Raw genomic sequence first — 21,025 nt, forward strand, 5'->3', positions numbered from 1 at the left:
TGCAGGGCTGCGCCTGGCTCCTGCCGGGAGAGGAGCGAGCGCAGCAGGGACGCGGCCTGGAGAGAGTGCGCGCACCTCAGAGCAGGCAGGCACGGCGGGCATGGCTAGGAAGGGGCTCCTTCGGCTCTGACGGGGGCGGGACCCGGCGGAAAATGACGGGTGCTGACCCCGTGAGGGAGAGAGGCCAGGGGCCTCTGGTCCCCGGGGGAGATGGGGGTGCACAGGAAGGCACTTGGGTATTCCTGAGGAGTTCTGTAGCGGGGCTGAGGAGCTTGAGCGTTAACTTGAGCGGGAAGTGTCTTTGTACTTTCCTGGAATTATACTAATATGAACGAAGTGCTGTTCTGTTTTCTACATGCATTCCTACTATGCCCCCCCCTTCCCCCCCCCAAAAGAAAAAAAACAAATCCATTGCTGTCATTTTCTTATACATGCTTCCATTCAAGCAGAATTAGGAGAACTTGTTCAAAATCTGTGAATATGTGTTACTTGAGGAACAGTAGCTGTCTATTTATTGCTGCGCTGGTCAAAGCAAGAAAGCAAAGTCGGCTGGATGCATTTGCTCATTCCTGAACCTGCTTTTGTCGTGATTTGTAAGTAGACCAGGACCTTGGCGGTGGGCTTCAGTCTTGCACGGTCAGCTGGATGGTGCAACTACCGAGGTCTGCTGTAAAACTTGGTGCCCTGGACTACTGAGTTTGATGTTATTTCAGTAATTTGAAATAATTCAGACTGCAGGCCTACATTGCATTAGGGAAAAAAGTTAGTGTATTTGCTTGCTTCAGGAATTACATTGGATGCAGCTGTTTAAGGAATTAGTGTGGCAGCACTGCTGCTAGAAGTACTGTAGCCAGAAGCGCATGATGGTCCCTTATCTGCTGGTCACTTTCTTACATCTGGAAACTACATTGGGAAAAATGATTTTGAAGTACGGACAAGAATCTGATACTGTATAACTATACAGCTCACTATTTGGCAAACTGAAAGTATTCTGAAATTATTTTTGAATCTGCCCCCTGGGGGAAATGTGCTTAAGTGTTGCCTGCCTGCAGGAGGGTTCCTGGTTTGTTCCTGTTAGAGGTGGCTGTTTGGACTACACTGAAGGTGGCACCTGGTTGTTCAAATGGCCAAAGTCATTCTCGGTGTGTGGTTGATGGAGCTGGCAGCTGGGGAGCTGGTACTGTACCTGCTCCAGCTGCTCCTTTTCCATCCAGACTAACCATAGCCTGAAAAAAGGAAATGAAAATAAAGCATAACCAATTCTGATACGAGAGGCTTTATCCTATAAAAATAGCCAGGTTTGTTCCCTATTTGCATATGACATGAGAAAGGAAAATAATTTCTTAAATATTAAAAAATAGGTTCTTAAGTAGATCTGTAATAGTTTTGATGTCATAAGGCTTAAATTTGAGTGCTTCATTTTAAGAAATATAACATCCAGCTGTAGCTACTTAACATGCAGTTAGTGCATTGGAATGAATATAACACATGGTTTGAGTTTGAGGAAGGAAAATATATTTTTAGCAACTGGCTATCTAGGAGTGGTTTTGCTATTGTTATAATAACTTTATAGTGAATTTCAGGGAAGCAAACTTCCAGCTGTTCAAGGAGCTAGTCAGTGGAACTCTCTGGGAAGCTGCCCTTTTGGACAAGGGATGGAACAGAGCTGACATATTTTTAAGGACACCTTCCACGGAGCACAAGAGCTAGCAATCCCCAGTCACAACAAATTGGGTAAGAAGGGCAAGAAGTCAGCATGGGTGAGTAGGGAACTGCTGGTCTTTCTTTGGCCAAACTAAAAGGCATGCAGAGGCCATGGAAGCCGGGACAGGTATCTGGGAAGAGTATAGGGAGTCTGATTGTGTAGGGATGGACTGAGGAAGGCCAGGGGCATCTTGAGAAGGAGTTTGAAGAATATCAAGAGTGGTTTCTACGTTTCTCAGACGAGAGAGGTTAAAGAAAGTGTACGTGCACACCCACACACAGACACACACACTACTGTGGAAAATGCAAGGCTGGCAAGCAGGTAGCAATGGACAAGAAGGTTGAGGTATTCAATGACTTTTTTGCCTCGGTCTTCAATGGCAAATCACCTCTCCTTCCACACCTTTTGAATGGGTGGACAGAAGGGTGGGGACAAGTATAAAGGTGTTTCCCACCATAAGTGAAGGTGGCAGGGTTGCATCTGTGAAAAATGCCATCCTAGGGGTTCCAGTGTCATGACAAAGAAGCAGTGACATATGGCAACTGACAGATTTGCCTCTTGCCACTGATCAACACTAGTCATGGGTGTGAGTTCTGAGATATTTCCTATGGTCTGTAAAAGTGAGTGTTCATCTAGCCCTACCTCAGAGAGAAATTGGTGAGTTAAACTTGTCTCTAAATTGGAGAATTGTCCACCACAGGACTAAGTCCAGTTGGCAGCCCCTTGCTAGCCAAAATTTTTGATAACCTTATGAAAGACCTAGATAGTCATGACCTGGAAGGGCAGAATCTTTCCCTGCTACCCTGAACTTGGATCCTGCTGCATTTAGAGTTCTCAGTTCCCTAGTAGAAGAAAGTCACTGGTACACATGAACAAATCCAATGCAGGATCACCAAGATGATGAAGAAGAACCAAGAGAGAAATGGCTTTGTTCAGTATCCAGAAACAAAAGCTGTTTTTCCTACTGCCTTCTTTAGCTGCTTAGCAAGACATTATTAAGAGAATGGAACACAGATCATCTTAGGGGAATGCACTGTAAGAGATGATAAATGTTGTTTGCTAAACAGTGTTTTCCCATGGCACATGGAGAGTCCTCCTGCCAAACCATGTCATGGTCAGGTACTAGAACAGGTTGCCTGAAGAGACTGTGAAGTCCTTATCTTCTAGAAGAAATATAATTCACATGTTTGTCTGCAGTCTGGTCTGTGCTTCCACTCTTAAAATTTGTTTCCTTACTCTTGTTCACATCTCTCTTCTTTTTTTTCCTCATGTCACTTTAATTCTTCATTTATCTGTCTCCTTAATATTACAATATAACAGGTAACAGATACCAGATCAGAGGTATGTGTATGCTAAGCGGGCTGGAGCAGTGAGTTTCCATCTTGAGGGAGAAGTTGGTTGTGCATGTTACAAGCAGGAACTTGTTCAATGATGAAACTGCCCTTCTAAAATATTACAGAAATCCAGGAGGGAGCCTCAGAGAGATCCTTCCAAGTTCATGTAGTACACTATGCTGCAAGAGATGTGTATGTTGCAAGGGGGTGCTTAAGCTTTGTAGAAACCTATGCTATTAAAAACTCGGTTTTCTGTGGCAGCTGTAAAATCAAGCAGATTAAGCGTTTTTCTCTGTGGGGCAGTAAGAGGTCTGTTGCTGCAAATCAGAGAAGTGAAACTGGGCTACAGGAAAGCTACAGCTTTGAAGAAATCTTGCATTTGCTGATGTTACAACATGTGTTTGTCCTGTACCAACATTTAAGTAAGTCAGAAGTAAAAAAAGTTCCTGAAAGAAGTTTAGGGTGCCTGTGCAGTGACTGGGAAAGCACAGCTGGCCCTTTTAGAAGCTTCAGCTTTTTTTATCAGCCCACATCAACTGCTGTGCCAGATAGAGCCATAGAACTGCTAAAGTTGGAAAAAGACCTTTAAGATCATCAGGTCCAACCTAGCACTACCATGTTCACCACTAAGTGAATGTAGTTTGTCCATGTAGTAGACATGTCCTGAAGTGCCATATCCACATATTTTTTGAACACTTTCAGGTATGGTGATTGTGCCAGTTCCCTGGACAGCATGTTCCAATGCTTTACAGACCTTTCTGTGAAGAATATTTTCATAGCACCTGTACTAAATCACCCTTGGCTCAGCTTGAGCTCATTTCCTCTCATCCTGTCACTTGTTACTTGCAGACTGGATACAGCCTCCTTTCAGATAGCTGTAGAGAGTGATAAGGCATTACTTGATGTGCAGTTTCTGAAAGCTGGATGCAGCAGACCGATTTCCATGATGGTGTTAACTTTCCTTTTCTCTTCCTTTGTGAACCTGCTCCTTTGAACTACTGTTGCAATTGCAACCTTGTAACAAAGTGCAGGGTCGCACAGCCATCTAGTAGAGTGATAATCAGTCAGCTCCAATCTTTGAGTTTCTTCCAAGGTTTGATAGTATTGCATAAGTAAGTGTAGTTGCAGCTTTATTGCTTCAAAATGCAGTGTCATGCTTGCATGGATATTTACAGTATGGTCCCTGCCGAAAGTACCATGGGAGTGGGTTGTTCTTACCACAGGGAAAAAGAATGCAATTGAAAAAGCATTGTAAGAGCTAAGCCAGAGGGGAGGAAAAGGTAGTTTTTCTAAATGTTGTAGGCACATAGGATTTGAGGCCATACTCAATCCAGGTAATTGGTAATCCTTGTATGTGTATGGGAAGTCCTGAAGTAGCCTCTGGATTATCACTGCCATGGCAGTATCTACTGCCAGGAAGTCCTTTTATGTTAGTTTGGGATGGGGTTTTTGGGTGTTTTTTTGTGTTTTTTTGTGTTGTTTGGGGGTTTGTTTGTTTGTTTGTTTTTGTGTGTGTGTGTGTTTTTGTTTTCTGGATTTTTTTTAAAGGTATTTATCCCATGTGCTGGTTCCTGGCACTTTGCTCTGAAAGGCTGCAGATCTAGGGGAAGAAAATAGATAAGATGATGATTACCAGAAGGACTTTGCTGTTGTGGTGATACATGAATTTCTCCTCAGAACCAATCTACAAACTAATTGTGTCTGAGATACACTGTTCTCAGCTTTTAATCATACCCTGTTCTTCCACTGTGTGTGTGAGCATAGGTGTAACTGCCTCAGAATGGAGATAGAAGTACCACAATCATATCTGCAAATTGTGACTGTCAGGAAAATGAACTGAATTAAACTAACCCAGAATTTGAATTGAATTTATGACTGACAGGTTTGTAAGAGAATTTTGTCCTCAAGGTTAGATTTGGGCAAGTCCAGGCTGGGAAACCATACCACACCAGTCAGGAATAACAGCTGAGGTTACTTAAGAAAGGTAAACTTTTCTGATTTGACTCATGCTGTCTTGGAAGCTTTACTGCTTTTCTACTTTAATGTGACAATTCCCAGATTTCAAGTGTCACCATTAGCTCATCAGCCTTCAGTTAAAGTATTTCAATTTTCTCAGACTTGTCTGTCTCTTTCATTCCCAACCTTCTTTTGTAGTTGCTAGTGTGTATTACGGTATTCCAGTTTTCACCTCCTCCTTTTTCACTTCCATTTTCCCCTGAATTGTGAATCTCTTTACCCATGCTGATTTTGGGTGACTGAGCTATAATTACCTGCGTGAAGGTGCTTTGTTTTCAGCTGTGGTACAGTTTGCAGCAACTGCAGTGCCTGAACACAGATGGAATCTTTGCTTTGTTATGTATATTGTTAGTGCAAAAAGCCAACACTTCCTAATCCATTACTTCTTTCCTTGATAGCCTTTATTATTTGATAACTTGATGGGCTGGACTACAGGGCAAGGAGGGTTAGGGCAAGGACATCAGAAAAAATGCTGTCTTGGACTTAAATTTCAGCAAAGGCTTTGATGGTTCTTTTATAAGAGAATCAAGCAGAAATGCATCACCTTCCTTTTAAAGGAGTCTTCTTATCACTGTCTGGTTGTTCGTTCTCAAGTTAACATAGCAGTCTCTTTACTGTAATGATGTAATTTATAATTATAATATATTATTATTATATATATTTATAATATATATATTATAATATATTATAATGATGTAATTTATAGTGGTTAATATAATGGTTATTAGTGTATATATACACTTTATATAGAAAACAAACAGAAGTGAAACGAAGAGTTTTAAATCTAACAGCAAAAAGCTGTTAGATGAACATTCCTAACAATAATTTTGAGTCAAAATTTGGAACATATTGGGAATTTATGTGCCAGAGACAGGTTCAAAGAAACAACAATGTTGAGGCATTTATATACACTATAACATTCAAGATTTTTTATAGACACTCCCAAAAATATGCCTATTTTTTTGCATCATGGTATGTGTGCTTTGTTTATTTTACTTCCAGAACACTTCATCTATCTTTGTTTAATGGATAACCCAACTTTTACCCAGCTAAACAGTGCTTTATTAAATTTACTGTCCTGGTTAGACAATTACTATTGATTAAGATTTCTGAGGTGTACTCGACTATGAAATGGCTCCCTTACTGTGCCTGCAATGTATTAATCAAGTTTTCTGGGATGTATAGGCCTTTGACTCCTTATCTTACTCAAAATATCTTTCTTGTTCTGTGACTTATAATTCATCTCTAGTTAATTGATAACCATTAAATTATTCTTTACTGAATTTTGTTCTTCAACTATTGATTAGGTTGTCTAAGAAGTATGGGTCCCTAGAGTCCTGTTCTGCAGGTGCAGTGAAATAATTTCTCAGGGTTTTCTACTGACACTCAGCCCATACAGATCTAAATGAAAACCAGCTAAAAATCAAAAGTCACAGTCAAAAGAAATGTATTATTTAAACCTACTGACATTGAAAACAAAGTAGTTTTACAGTTTACAAGAGCAGGTTACTATTCTTGGAACCGAGTTTGTGGTTATGACATGCTTAGTCAAGTAAGATTTAACTGCAGCCCACAAATGTTGTATCACTGCTGTTTATCCTTTGGAGTTATTTAATATGCTTAAGCAATGTAGTCCTTGCCACTTCTTAAAATTTTATATCTAAATATACAAAACAATCTTGGTTTGTTGGCCTAGGAATTAGTTTGTGGATCCATTAATCAACCATGTGCCTGTGTTTTCTGTTTGGTTTGAGGCTTTTGGTGTTACAACCTACAGGAAAGTCTCCTAGCCTTGAAGTGGCTGAAACAATGTGATTTCAACAGAAAAAGGGAAATAGTAAGCAGAAAATTTGTCTTGTTTACAGAATTAGGCCTAAATGGAATTAAAAAAAATGGTTTAGTGAAATGAGTTGTTCAATATTGTTCCTAGACAGGATCATTGCTCTGCTGAAAAAACCCATATTCCAAGAAGTAGACATCTTTGGGGTCTGAGCGTGGAAGCACTCAAAGAAACAACAGCAGAGAGACAGAAGTGGCCAGTACTGATGGCAATGAGATTTGCAGATCACATGATTACAGCATGTTTGAAAGAGCCAGGTAGGCAAAACAAAGGACAGCCTGAAGAATGTAACAAGTTCCTGTATTCAGACATGGAGATTCAAGCTATTAAGATAGGATAGTGGGAAAATAAAGAACAGGGCTGGTGCGTTAGAGGCATACAGACAAAAGATACAAAAAGCAGGGAGTCAATTATTGATTCACAAATGTGTGACAGAATGGAAGACAAAGCATTTCTGAATCACTGTTGGCTCCCCGGAGGCGCAAATGGCACATCAGTGAATGGCTGCCAGCCTAGCCAGCATCCCTTTGTCCCTGGTCATTTCTGGTTGGACCACTTGGGTACCTATCTGAATGCAGGGCACACAGGTGGGACAAATCCCTCTCAATGCCTAGGACTGTAAGCTAGTGAGTGGGATCAGTTTTGTGTTACTCTGAACTCACCATTTGCTCCTGTAAACGTGTTTTCTGGCTTTCTTTGTTGTTGCAGCAGTGTCATGGTATCTTTTGTTACTGCCGAACACTGTTGACACCAAAGCAAATACATAAAGCAGCAGATACAAATGCTGGCCTTGGCTGCTCATTTACCTAAGTGTGGGATGCTTTGACATTGATTCTGAGGATTCTTATTCTTAATTTTGTGAAAGGTGATTTCCCCAGCACACGCTTCTGGTGCAGGAAACCTTCACCTGTGTTGTGTTTCTTTGTCATTGAGAAATACAGAATATCTCTGTTTCATCACAGAAATTTTTTGAGTGCTGATTAGTTTCTGGGTTTGGTGACTTATTCTTTTATCTAAATAGTGGAGAGCTTGCTCTGTTCTCCCTAATCCTTGCACGTGCACTTTTAATAAACACATTTTGCTTTTTTTTCCTCAGGTCCTTGTTACTAATTAGCACTTCTGTCTTCGTGGGTTTTGTAGTTGAACACCTCGCAGGCTATATATTGGTTTCTTTACAGTTTTCACCCTTCATATTGTACTTGTGCGTTTTCACAAAAAGAACAAAAGCTGAAGACAGTCTCCTGTTCAAAGTTTTCTCCCTTTCTACACACCTCATTGCAGCATAGTTGGGGCAAAATGCCAGAGTTTGCTATTGTTTCTTAAGGTGGCTGGTAGATAGAGGCACAGCCACACAAGCTCTCCTTGCGCTGGGAACAGTGAACATTTCAGGGCACACACCATGAGTGGTGAATGTATGGGTCATTTGCTGTGATAAAGTATGACTTGAGCAATGAAATGGACATTAATTTTCAATTAGATATTTTTGCACTGAGTTAAGAGTTTCAGGGCTGGATGGGTAAAATGTAATTTGAAGAAACTCGTGTTGTGGATAGTCTTGGTCTCCTGACTGCAGTATTTTGTGGGTTCTAGATCTAGAACCACGGGTTTTACGCATTTAGCATTGCGTGCTTGACAACATGCCTGTGCAACTGGCCGAGCTCTCACCTGGGAGTGTTTGAAGGGTTGATCTCAAATCTTAATGGGAAGGTGAATCACAGTGGGTGTGCCTTTATGCTACCTTTACTGAGGATTTACCTGTGTACTGAGGGCAGTACGTGTCGACAGCAGACATTTTCACCTTTTTAAAGTGTGTGACTGAAGGAGTCCAGCCACCGACTGAGCAGACACAGAAGGTTATTAACTTGTCAGCAGAAGACCCAGTTTTCATCTGCCTGCTCTAAGTATAAGCTTCTCTTTCTTTGTTGTTGTTGATGCACTTGGGTGTCAGAAGGGAAAAGGATCTGTGAAGATAGAATTAATGCAAGTAATTTATTTGTTTCTGTCTTGTATGGAATATATTTGTAGCAATGTGCTCCCAATTCCAAGCTCTAAGCTTTGCAACTGGAGAAGTGGTTTATTTCAATATGATGACTGTCACAGAAAGAGGTTTTGTTTACTATTTTTTTCTCACTTGCACTTTGGTTCAAGCATGTAAAAGTAGGTTCAGTAGACATCTCAGGTAATGGTGGCAACTTAAGTTTTAATTTCTTTTTCTAAAGGGATTTTTTTTTCCTCCTGAAAATAGTAGATTTTCCTTCTTTACTATCCTTAGTGTGGGAGTTGTACATTTTTCTGGGATGACTTCCCACATGAGGACTTGCTGCCATCGGGCAGGGAGGTCTGAGGTCACAGGGAGATTTGGGTTGCTAAAGCAATAAGGAGACTTTTCTGACATTTTTTCTTAACCTGGTGATTTGACCACAGAAGCAAGCAGAAGCTTTCTTGTGTGATGACACATTATCCAGATAGGCGTTTTGCCTGATGAAGTCTAAACCATCCCCCTGAGCAACCCAGCACTGCTGAGCATCAGATTGACATGTGTTTTGTCTGTGTTTGTTACACAGGATGGTGACTGCCAAAGCTTGGGTTCTAAAGAAGCATTTTGATGGTTTTCCCAAAACCAGTGACTTTGACCTGAAAGAGATAGAGCTACCAAATCTAAAGGATGGAGGTGAGTAGAGTGCTACCTGTTACTACTGATTTTTCTGGAGATTATGGTTGCAGATATATGGCTGTGAATCTATCAAACTGCATGTTTCTCTTTGGAATTTCAAAAATTGCTGGCTTCTCACAAGCTGTGTGCCTTGAGGGAGAAGGACAATTGCTGAAGACTATACTGGGGGGGTTGGTGGTTTCAGACACCTTGCCTTCTGATAATGCCCCTAGAAACAGTGATTGAATTGTAAGTGCATTGCACAGCAGTTGCCCATACCTTTCACAGTTTCGTGCTGTCTAATCACACTTGCTGAGTGATGACAAAGGCATTCGAATGTGTTTGCAAATGGAGAAAAGTACCAAAGTGATATGGCCTCAAAACCTACAACCACAGGGAAAACAGAATTTCTTTAATGCAGAAGGAGGGAAGTGAACTGTGACACAGAACCGATGAAGTAACTATATTAAAATCCCAACATGTTTTACTAGTAGAGTGTTTTTATCTACTTAAATTTGCAAAATCCTTTGGAATAAGATGGAGAACATGATACGCTGTAGGAGTAGGTTTTCAGTGGAGTTTTTCATGCTGATAGGGGAAAATGTTGAGGATAGTGCTGGGGGGAGCAGAGTGACTGCATTGGGAATGAGCTTACAGCTGAAAGACCTTGGGGTTGGAGTCAGTGAAGGTTGGTCTTTTATTTTGAGAGGTAGGATGGCATGATTTCCACCTGCATTCAAAATTTTTTTTTTGCCAGTCCTTATTTTATTTGATCTGTTGCAACAAGAAGAGAGGTTGAATATAAATATACAAAAAAAAAGGGGCAGTTTTTATTCCTGTGTTTCTCTGTTTTGAGAAGAGTAAGGAATATGATAACTTAATATCATATCAACAGCTGTGGATAAAAGAATGAACTGTGATTTTTGGTTTCACATGGACATTTGTACCATATTTTCTTGAGCCTTATCCCACCACTTGTCATTTACAAAATTTGCCACACTTAAAAAGGTGTGCAGAAGGAATTGTGCAGAAGGATATTAAAGTACCAATTACGTTTACAACTTAAATGTTTGAAAACTGATTTCTTCTTACATACACAGATACACTTAAAAATTTCATGCCGCTGGGTATTTAAGAACATGGAGTATTTTTTTCCTTCCTATTTTAATCCCTAAAGCAAAAAGAGGCAAAAGTTCACACTACAATGACATTTTTAAAGGTGATGGATGGCCTTCCTTGTTATGGTGCATGGCTTTCCTGCTCACTCGAATAAAGAGAAGGTATGTACATACCTGAGTACGTTTCTAGCTTGTGCTAGCTAGATCACTACAGCACAGGCAATGAAAAATATTACTACGTGGAGATGAACGGCTAAAAGTGCAGGGTAAATGAGAAGTTTAAAACATGTTTAACAATGTCTTTCCCAAGAACTAGTGTTATTATAGACAGTAAAGTGGCTACTTAGAAAAGATAAACTAATGCCTTCTGTTTAAGGCAGCCAAATAGTTTGTATTTGACCTGTGCCGCCCTCTTCTGCCTGACTCATGGGTTGACACTTCTTATTACGTCAAAATTAAATGAGAGATTTGTTTAGGAATTCTGTCTGCTTGACCCTTCTATAGGGAGAAGAGACACATGCAAAGTTGCAGGTTGAAAATAAGATGCTTTCCTAAAGTTACGCTGGGGAAAGTTTCTTTTTCAACAGCATACCAATAAGCCAAAACTTATGAATGTAGTGGCTGTTTCTGATAGGCTTTCTGTTGGAGTCTGGAATACAAAGTGTGTGCCCTTGTTTCTGATAATTATAAGATCCAGAGAAACACTGAATTTCATATAACATGAAATTCATGAGCATGTTTTCATGGTGATACATGAGAACAAATGTTAAAGTTAGATAGAAAAAGTGTAAGTGTGTAGATTAGAAAGTTTCTTAAATCACTGGGTGAAAAAGTAGTTTAGAGAACAGGAGACAAGATGGAGGATTTAGGGTGTTGTCTCTTGTCCTTCTTTCTTCTTCATGTTCTTCTCCTAGGGGTTTTTGGGTGGTAGTAAGTGATTGGGTAAAAAATGTCGCAGTGCAGCACACAGGTGTTGGGTCATTGGGTCACTAAGAAAAATAATTTAGTTGGCATCTGTTAATTGGGTAAATGGACATATAAAAGACCTTGAAGAGGATCTTTGTTAGCCATTTTACCCCTTTCTATCATAGTGGACATAGCTCCTTGTACCCTGTAATGCTGATAAGAAAAGAGTAAACAACTGAGACCAGACAAGAGAAAACTGCCTCCCTCTCGTCAATCTTCAGCTCAAAGGGAAAAATAATTTAACCCAAAAGTCCTTAACGGGACAGCTTTCCCCTAAACAAAGATGGGATATAGGAGATCTGAGCTGTCAGGAGTTCATATCAATTTAGCTGAAAGATTGACTTGTGAAAACTATGCTCTTCTGCACTGTTAATATCCAGGAACTTGCTTTGTCTTTCATTGCAGAGTTGCTGCTTGAATCCGTGTTTCTCAGTGTTGATCCTTACATGAGGTATACCTTTATGTCCTTTCTGAATTTCTGGCTAAAGTGCCTCGTTTGATTTGCCATTTGAACCTCAAAAAAATAGTGGGCAGGCAGTACCCACTGTTGTCAGAGTCCCAATGCTTTTGTCTGCTTTTTAAAAAATATATGTTAATTACAAGACTCAAAATATGGAGCTGTGCCAGATTTAGCTAGACATTGGGGTAACATTTCTGCTGCCTTAGACTTTTCTTGGCATCATCTGTTGTTCCTTGTCATGTCTTCAACTGGAATGCAATGTACTCAGATTGAGACTGCAGCCTCATAGGAGTTCCTGCTTAATTTAACTTAGCAAACTTGTACTTAAGGACACATATTCTAAGTTGGACATTGCTATACCCAGTTGGATATACCCAATAGGTGGTAGTTGAAGCACAGGGAGACTGGGTAGTTGGAAGAGGCATTGTGGGTGCTAAATTTAGAGATAGTTCTCTAAGTCTCAGGGTTTTTTTAGTGCTGGGACCATGCTGGGAAGATTAATGCAATCATCCCTCCAACACTGCTGCCCAGGATGCCCAAGTAGCTGGCTCTGAAAAACATCTGGTTATACTGTTAGAATGACAAGCTGTGATCTGTTCAGCAGCACTGCTGATACTATCTTCCTGGGTCAAATAGTTGCTACTACTTTGTAGCATGTCTGGGATATTATTAAAGTTGCATACAGTAAACTGTGTTTGCCTGTGTTGCAGGCCTTACAGTCAAAGGGACATGAAAGAAGGTGACATAATGATAGGCACGCAGGTTGCCAGGTAAGACCTTCAGTTCCTGTTATCAATGTGCGTGGCAGATCTCAACAGGAATGTGCTGACACTGGAGACATCTGCAGCCTATATTACCCATCTTTGACTTGTGTGTACATACTTCTGCTACTGACATTCTTACCTGTAACTGATTGGAATGTGTCATTTCTCTAAGAACCACTTTTGCCTTTCTGGAGAGCATTTAGACCTATGATAAAATCTGTATGTTGTTCCGATAATGTCTTCAAAGCCAATTTTTACAAGTATAAAGGACCAACCATTGTACTTGCCACATATTTTGAACATTTTAAAACCTGATGTGCTAGTAGCTGCTTATCTGCAACCATGTATGCTATCTACTCCATCTGAAAATATCACCGCATCAGCAAAGATACAGCTCTAGCGAAAGGGTTATATAACCTTAAATCCATCCTTTTCCCAAGTTTGTGGCAATGAAGCTACACAGATGCTGCCCTCTGTCGCCTTGTTACTGCTGTGCTGCCTGTAAGTTGCTGCCTAGGAACATCTGTAGCCTTTGACTCTTGTGTTTCTCTGCAGAAACATTGAGGGCTAGGATAAATTAACAACCAAGTCTGATGAATGGAAGGTCAGCTGTTTCTAATAATTGTAAACTGCTTATCTACCCCTTTCCAACACAGTTTTCTTGTTGAAGAGTGGAATTTTCATTTGGCATAGAGGCTGCTGTTATGGATGTCCCCCCAATTTTAGATACTGCTTTTTATCTGGTTTCATTACCCAAAGAGGTTCCATCTCAGGATCTTCAACTTTTAAATGAGGTGCAGGTTGTCTGAGAACAGACAGTCTATCAGCAACTCCTTGCTGTTCCATGTTTTAATCCCAGTGTCCTCTTTCCTGCATTCTAAATCACAGAAACCTGGTCTGATCTCAGACCGAACTGGTGCTAGTCAAAGAAACAGTTGGCCCTTGTGTGGGAAATTCAGTTTATTGTGGAGGGGCTGAATCTAAAATCATCTTGCCAGTACGTCCCTCACGATAAGATGTTGTCGACATTTCAGGAAAGACACTTGACACCTACAGCATCAGGAGGTATGGGATAAAAATCATGATGTGAAAATACTCCTTTTCTGAATCACAGGAAAAATGGAAAAGCTGGTATTAATTTGTTTCTGACAGGATGTGGTTTTGGTTTTTGATTTTGTGTTTGTGGTTTTTTTTACTTTTTAAACAGGATTGTAGAAAGCAAAAATCCTGCTTTTGCAGTGGGGGCCTTTGTTTTGGGTAACAAGGGCTGGAGAACTCATTTTATCTCTAATGGGAAAGATCTACAACTCCTTCCTTCCAGTTGGCCAGAATCACTCCCCAGATCTCTAGCTCTTGGAACAGTTGGCATGCCAGGGTAAGTTTTGAGATGAAAAGGCAACTGTCCTCTGGATTTTGGTGTGCAGGAGGTTTCTGGCTGTCTGTACTGACCTTTGTCTTGTTCTACCAGCATATTGCCTATTTATGCTGGTAAAAAAGGTGTGCCTCTGGTTGCCCTTGCCCTGTATAGGGCATGAAGTTTGGCCCGTCCTCCACATCAGAGGAGATTTGCCTTGGAGATTATGCTTCTTTCTTTTAGGAGCTGTAATAAGTCAGAAGGAGAATCCAGGAAAAGCTGGAAAGAATCTAGTTCAGTCTGTCTGTGTTAAACTCAGTGGAAAGTCTCAAACTTCACTGGCACCTGGACTAGTCTGCTTTTACTGATTTGGCTCTTTTGCTATTGCTGTATTTCCAGTATCAACCCTAAAATGCAAAGGACAGATGCTGTATCATGCAGCAAAGTAGATGTCCTTTAAATTGCACTGCAGCGACAGAATTGCTGTGCTTTGGAATCTCTCTGATCTTGCATTTCTTACCTCATTAGTTTTTATACATTACCTCATTTTCATGCGTTACCTCATTTAGTTTTTATGTTACCATCACGTGGTTTTTATGGGAGATCAGGATTTAGTCAGTTCTAATGATCTGGAAGGCTTTCAAAATGATTGTAAAATTGTGTGTGGTGAAGAACTTCTCAGATTTCACTTTAATAACAGTCAAGATGCATGTTTTTTCTGGATAAAGGGATCCAGTTAGCTCTTTCAGTTATGACGTAGGAGGCTCCAAGCTTGAATTTAGAAATTAAAAGAAGAACTTTGTGGGATTCTTGGCCAGTCAATGAGCTACTTTAGTGGTTCCTACAAATTACTAGTGCACTGGTGAGACCTGAAGTACAGTTTGCAGTTTTGGGCCCCTCACTACAAGAGATACTTTGAGGTGCTGGAGCATATCCAAAGAAGGGCAACAGAGCTGATGAAGGACCTGGAGCACAAGTCTGACTTATTCAGCATGGGTAAAAGCAGGCTCAAGGAGACCTTACTCTTCTCTATGACTACCTGAATGAGGTTGTAGCCAAGTGGGGTGTCAGTCTCTTCTCTCAGCTAATAAGTGACAGGACAACAGGAAATGGTCTCAAGGTGCATTAGAGTATGTTTAGGTTGGACATCAGGAAGAATTTCTTCCCAGGAAATGTTGTCAAGCATTGGAACAGGCTCTGCAGGGGAGTGGTGGATTCACTATCACTGAAAGTGCTAAAGAAACAACTGTGTGTGGCAGTTAGGTCTAAGGTTTAGTTGACAAGGTGATAATTAGTCAAAGGTTGGACTCGGTGATCTTGGAGGTCTTTTCCAACCTTAATGATTCTGTGTTTCACCCAGTAGCCATAGCAGAGTAGTCCTCAGGAGCAGTGAGCCCATCAGTTCAGCAAGTGTTTCTCACCCTTTTTATCTTTTTCTGCCAGCTTTGATTTGTGATGAGTATAATTTAATCTAGTAGATACCAATTGGCAACTGACCTCTGTCTAGCTTGGATTTACTATCTCTTCCAGTATGTAACTGAGTTGTCGCAGAGTTATCTGTGTTTCTCCTTTCTACTAATAAATACAATTAAAGCAAATTTCACCTTATAGAAATTTCTTCCTTAGCATTCTCTTTCTCAGCAGTGTCTGTTTTTTTCTGTGATTGCCAGATTAATTTTGCCAGAAAGGCCAAATTAAGAAGGTTGGATTAAGTTTTCTATTTCACAGTATAGGAAAACTTAATCTTGTTTTGGTGGTGATGATATTTTGGTTCAGTGTGGTCAAGTCATGTCTCTGTTTTATCATCTTTTATTCCTCACTGAACATTCTTTCCTTTTCTTTGCAGCCTCACTGCATATTTTGGTCTGCTGAAGGTCTGCAAGGTGAAGCCAGGAGAGACAGTGCTGGTTAATGCTGCAGCTGGCGCTGTGGGCTCTGTGGTGGGGCAGCTCGCTAAAATTTGGGTGAGTGGGTTGAACTGCTCATACTTGCTGCTGAGAAGACATAGCTGTAAAACAGGGCAACAAGGCTATGAAGGATCAGTAGGAAAAGCATCCCTGACAACATGCCTACACTAGGGTCTTGAGATGGAAAAGCTCCTGAAGATACAGTAAGTCTAGTAGGATGTTTCAGGAGCTCATATGCTGACAACAGCCTTACTTTAAGGGCGAACCCTTCACTCTGCACACTCTGAGTGTCAGCCTGAATTGTCCCCTGTGTTGTCAGGAGGTGTTTATAAATATTTTTCTCCTTTCCTTGCAGAGTTGCAAAGTGGTTGGCTGTGCTGGCTCAGATGACAAGGTTGCCTATCTGAAAAAAATAGGCTTTGATGAAGCCTTTAATTACAAGACTGTTAAATCTCTGGATGAAGTGCTGCGTAAAGCCTCTCCTGATGGCTATGACTGTTTCTTTGACAATGTAAGTTCAGAGAGAAGGCCTTGCCTTGAGCAGCTGTCATTTTTTTTAAACTGTAGCAGGAACTCATCAATTATTGTCATAATCTAATTGAAATCTACACTAGGATTTCAGTATGGAGATCCCTTTAATCAAGCAATGGTCTCTGTAGGAGCTTACTGCTTTTCTGTTCCCTTCCCACACGTATTTCTGCAGCTGACTTGGGCAGTAAGAGAAAGAACAAAACCCAAAAGGTGAAGCTGTATTGTTGGCAGTATTTGTGAATGTAGAGAGAGAAGTTTTACTTTACTCTCTGAAAAGCATGGCACATTTTGGGGAGGTGACGGTCACAGTAACATGAAACTGATCCAATCCATTCCTGGCCCCACCTTTGACCACCGGCATTTCTCTGCTGTTACTGAAAGAGGAGTGAGTGTGGGTGGCTCCACATTATGTGGTCATGGGGACTACATTGGTACCTGTAAACAAAACTGTAGCAAGGCCCACTGGCAAAACTACTGGAGCAGACCTCAGAAAGTTTCTGACATCTCCCAAATAAAGCTGGAATTAATGGGTACTATGTGCTGTTCTTGCTAAGTGTTTGAATGTGAACATCTTGTTTTGAAGGCTAAGAAAGTTTAACAGTATGGATGCAGGTAAATCATGTCAGTTCACTTCCAAGATAAAGAAAACTAGCCCTGTCTCTTTTGTTTTCCTACTACAGCTAACATATGCATTATACCTGATAATATAATACCATATAGGGGTATTAACTGATACGTGGTCTTTAAACTCCCTGGCTAGCTACCCCATTTAAAAGAAGTCATTGTCACCTCTTTAGCATTTCGTCTTTCCTTCAGCAGTCCTGCCAATCCAGGAATGAATGTCTTGGTGTTTTGCCTTTTTCTGGCAATTGAAAGGAATGTTTGGTGTCAGGGTGGAGTGCTTGTCTCTGCTGCAGGAGCTCCTGCTACTTTGTGTTAGCCTTCCAACTTTCATGTCCCGTGCTGCAATGGTCTTAAATAGGTTTTATGGTCATGTCCATTCCATTCTTTCTCACTTCCAACTTTGGTGCAGAGCTCCCCACAACAGTCAATTTTCTCACAGCTTTTAACCGTTAAAAACTTATTTTTACAGCACATCCTTATTTTGGAGATGAGAACCGTAAAGTGAAAAGTTTACATCACCACGACGTACAGATGTAAAATTGCAGACTGGTGTGTGGGAAAAGCAGAACTGGTGCTTCTTAGCACCCTTAGGAGGAGGGATCTATGTGCTAGTCCTGTCTCATGCTTCCAAACCAAGCTTTGTGAAGCAGATTTGGAAGTAAAACTGATTCCTTACATTAATAACTAATTTTTAGAAGAGTGAGATGGAGTCCTCATAGCACTGTGTAAATGCAAGGGTTTCTGCGGCCACCAAGTGTTTGGGGTGGTGGAAGTTGCTGCTCTGATTGAACCTCTTTGTGCAACAATGCAATGTTGGCAAATTTTGGCAGTCAGTGCTAGACACTGGATTGTCTCTAACCCTGCACATGCTCTGGTTCTTGCAGGTGGGTGGAGAATTTGCCAGTGTTGCTATCAACCAGATGAAGAAGTATGGAAGGATTGCAGTCTGTGGTGCCATCTCTCAGTACAATGACACTGTGCCTCAGAAAGGTGAAGGTCTTTATTGTGTCTAAATTGGTTTTCTCTTTGGTGACAGCAGAAAGACATAATGGCAATCTACTGTTTACTTCCCTGTGCCATTTAAGAGTATATATGTGTATATATTTGGGTAACTGACTGCTGCTGTGGGACACTGGGACCATGCTTCTTGTGTGTACATGCACTCATCCTCCCTTGTGCACACTATCTTGTGAACATCAGCTGATTAGAAATGTTGGAGTGGCTAAACTACTAAAAAGAGCACTCTAGATGGCCCTATTTAGATACAGGTCAGCAGAAGCCAGGTGTGGTGTCCTGGTGCCATTTATACAGCAGTACATACTTTAAGATGAGATAATGATTTTCCCTCAGGTATTTAGATAATGCAGGTTAAGGTTTTTAGGTTGTTTTTTTTCCTCCATAGGATTTCAGCTACTAATGAAACTGCTGAGAAATGTGGCTGAATTAATATTTGTTTTCAATAGCTTTAAATGTTCCAGATTTGCTTTCTAAAAGAAATAGAAAGACTATTCTTTTTGGTAGCTGACCAGCTTTGGACTCTCAGATCACTTTAAAAAAATAGAACAGGCTTTTGGTAATGAGGAGACTATCACACATTTCTACGATTGAGGAAACCTTTTCTAGAGTTTATAACTTAAATTTTTAAGAGTTAGAGGGAGCATGAGAGTCTGTCAGGCTATCAGCACACTATCCAAAAAGGTGTTAAAACCGTATTTTTGAGATTCAGTTAAAGTCCCTCAGGTGAAACTGCGGCCACTTAATTTCTGAATGAAACTGTTTCCAGAATTGTTTAGCCCCATAGCTTTATGGATCAGGCTTTGTCTCCTTAGTCTGTTCATGAATCTTTGGTCTTTTGTGCTGGAAATTCTCTGGAAAAAATACCTGTTGCTTCTGGCTGAAACAAAGTGATTCAGTGGTCTTTACTGGCTAAAAGTTCACTTTGTGCATTGGAACTTATTTTGAATGAAACTGACATTGCAGGTGGCTTGCTGGTTCTTTTCTCTTGCAGGGCCTTATGTGCAGATTCCCATGATTTTCAAAGAGCTTCAAATGGAAGGGTTTATTGTGACCCGATGGAAGAACCAGTGGGAGGAAGGTCTGCAGGCTCTGCTAAAGTGGGTCGTGGAGGTAAGGAAGGAAGGGCAGTTGTTTTAAGATGTACTCACACTGCAGATTCCATCTTTGCAAGAGGTCTCTTGTCATAGAGACCTCTAGTTTAGGTGAGGTCCCAGCATGACACTTTCCTTCTCCCTGCCTTGATCCGTGACACTCTTGGGGGCACTTAAACAATAGTTAATATGCCTGAACCCTTCTGTTTTGTTGAGATGTGTGATATCAGTTTGTAGACTCAGATATAATCCAGAATACATGTAGGCTTTGAAGAAGCATGCTTCCAGAATAATTCAAAACACGTATTTGGTAATGATGATTTTCGTATTTGGAGTAATTCCTGTATTTCTCATTCAGTAATTTGCAGTATGGGTCAGGATTTGCACTGTAGTATTGTGCGGAAATTACTGGCAAGAATGAATGTTTTTATAGTATTGGGAGCTAGGATTTAAAGGGACTTAATTGGGAATTTTTATATTTTATTTTTCTAGATGGAGGCTGAGTTAGTAACCAGGTTGGTTCATGGCTGTGAGAAGTTTGTGAATGTGAACACTACAGGCTAAGAGACTCTAGCTTTTACAAACATGAGGATTTGGGATGGGTGAAGTTTTGATCATTGGATTTGTAATTCCATACTTCTTTATGGGTAGAGATAGGCCTGGCTTTGGGGAGATGATCCCCTACCTGTCAATTGTTTTGGGTCCAAGTAGCAATAAATCTGTCCTGGTATATTTTTACAGCAGTGACTTTTGCTTACTGTTATGACTCCAAGTAAACAGTTCTACAACAAAAGCAGATCCTCACAAAGAGCACACCTGCTTTTGCAGTTATCTTGGTGTATGCCAGTTTACATATTTCAAATGAAATATATATGCTGGAGAAAATTTTGCTGCAATTTATTCAGTTTTGGTGGATGAAAATTCAGCAATTTCCTTTCTTATTTTTGACAGGGAAAAATGAAGTACCATGAGCAAGTCACTGAAGGATTTGAGAACATGCCAGTGGCTTTTATAGGAATGTTAAAGGGAGAAAATCTTGGAAAAGCTGTTGTAAAACTGTGAAGATCAGATATTTCTGGGAGACTGGTGAAGCAGAATGTGATTCTGTTAAATGCTTTTAATTCACTTGTCAAATCATACGATCATCATGTTTCCGTCATTTTGCCAGATGTTTGGTGATTATAACCACTAATAATAATAATGGCTAGTAAGTAATAATTTGGCTAATAAGTCTAAGTATATTCCAATTGCTTTGCTCTTGAGGAAATTGAGAATTGCTTCCTGGAGCTACACAAAACAAAGTGCCTTTAAATTGCTGAAAATCAGAACTGTAACAGATTTGGTAACAGTTTGAACCTTTCTATGAGCAGGCTTGTAGAAAGGAAAATCGATTTGAAAAGCTTTGCTAACTGATGGCACATTTAATTTTTACCTGTTGATTTGGCCCAGAACTTTGCAAGGGGGATTTTTTTTAACCCATATCAAGGAGTGGAGAACAAGCTAAGCTAACAGCACTTGGGGATTCCAGCTTCCTCGCTAGTTGGCTTTTTTTCTTTTGTTATACAGTGTTGCTATCTCAGTTATTCTGAGAATATGGAAAGGAAAAATAAACCTCTTAATGTATACTTTGCTTGTTTTATAGTTC

General features: G+C 40.5%; 1 protein-coding gene across 5 annotated transcripts; it reads left to right on the top strand.

Annotated features, from left to right (window-relative positions):
* The first annotated feature begins 5 nt into the window (after window positions 1–5).
* Window positions 6–20,540, top strand: PTGR1 (prostaglandin reductase 1). 5 transcript variants are annotated; one of them, XM_058827322.1, is made up of 10 exons: window positions 6–85; window positions 9,460–9,566; window positions 12,038–12,083; window positions 12,803–12,862; window positions 14,064–14,231; window positions 16,057–16,174; window positions 16,473–16,628; window positions 18,157–18,262; window positions 19,281–19,399; window positions 20,332–20,540. In XM_058827322.1, the coding sequence occupies exons 2-10, from the start codon at window positions 9,461–9,463 to the stop codon at window positions 20,440–20,442; spliced, it is 990 nt and encodes a 329-aa protein (XP_058683305.1). In that variant the 5' UTR covers window positions 6–85; window position 9,460; the 3' UTR covers window positions 20,443–20,540. The 5 variants fall into 5 exon arrangements, with proteins under 5 accessions (XP_058683305.1, XP_058683306.1, XP_058683307.1 ...); XM_058827323.1 differs by having other exon boundaries at window positions 15–89; XM_058827324.1 differs by having other exon boundaries at window positions 42–65.
* Window positions 20,541–21,025: the final 485 nt, after the last annotated feature.

The sequence above is a fragment of the Poecile atricapillus genome, chromosome Z, assembly GCF_030490865.1.
Source record: "Poecile atricapillus isolate bPoeAtr1 chromosome Z, bPoeAtr1.hap1, whole genome shotgun sequence".
NCBI lineage: Eukaryota > Metazoa > Chordata > Aves > Passeriformes > Paridae > Poecile > Poecile atricapillus.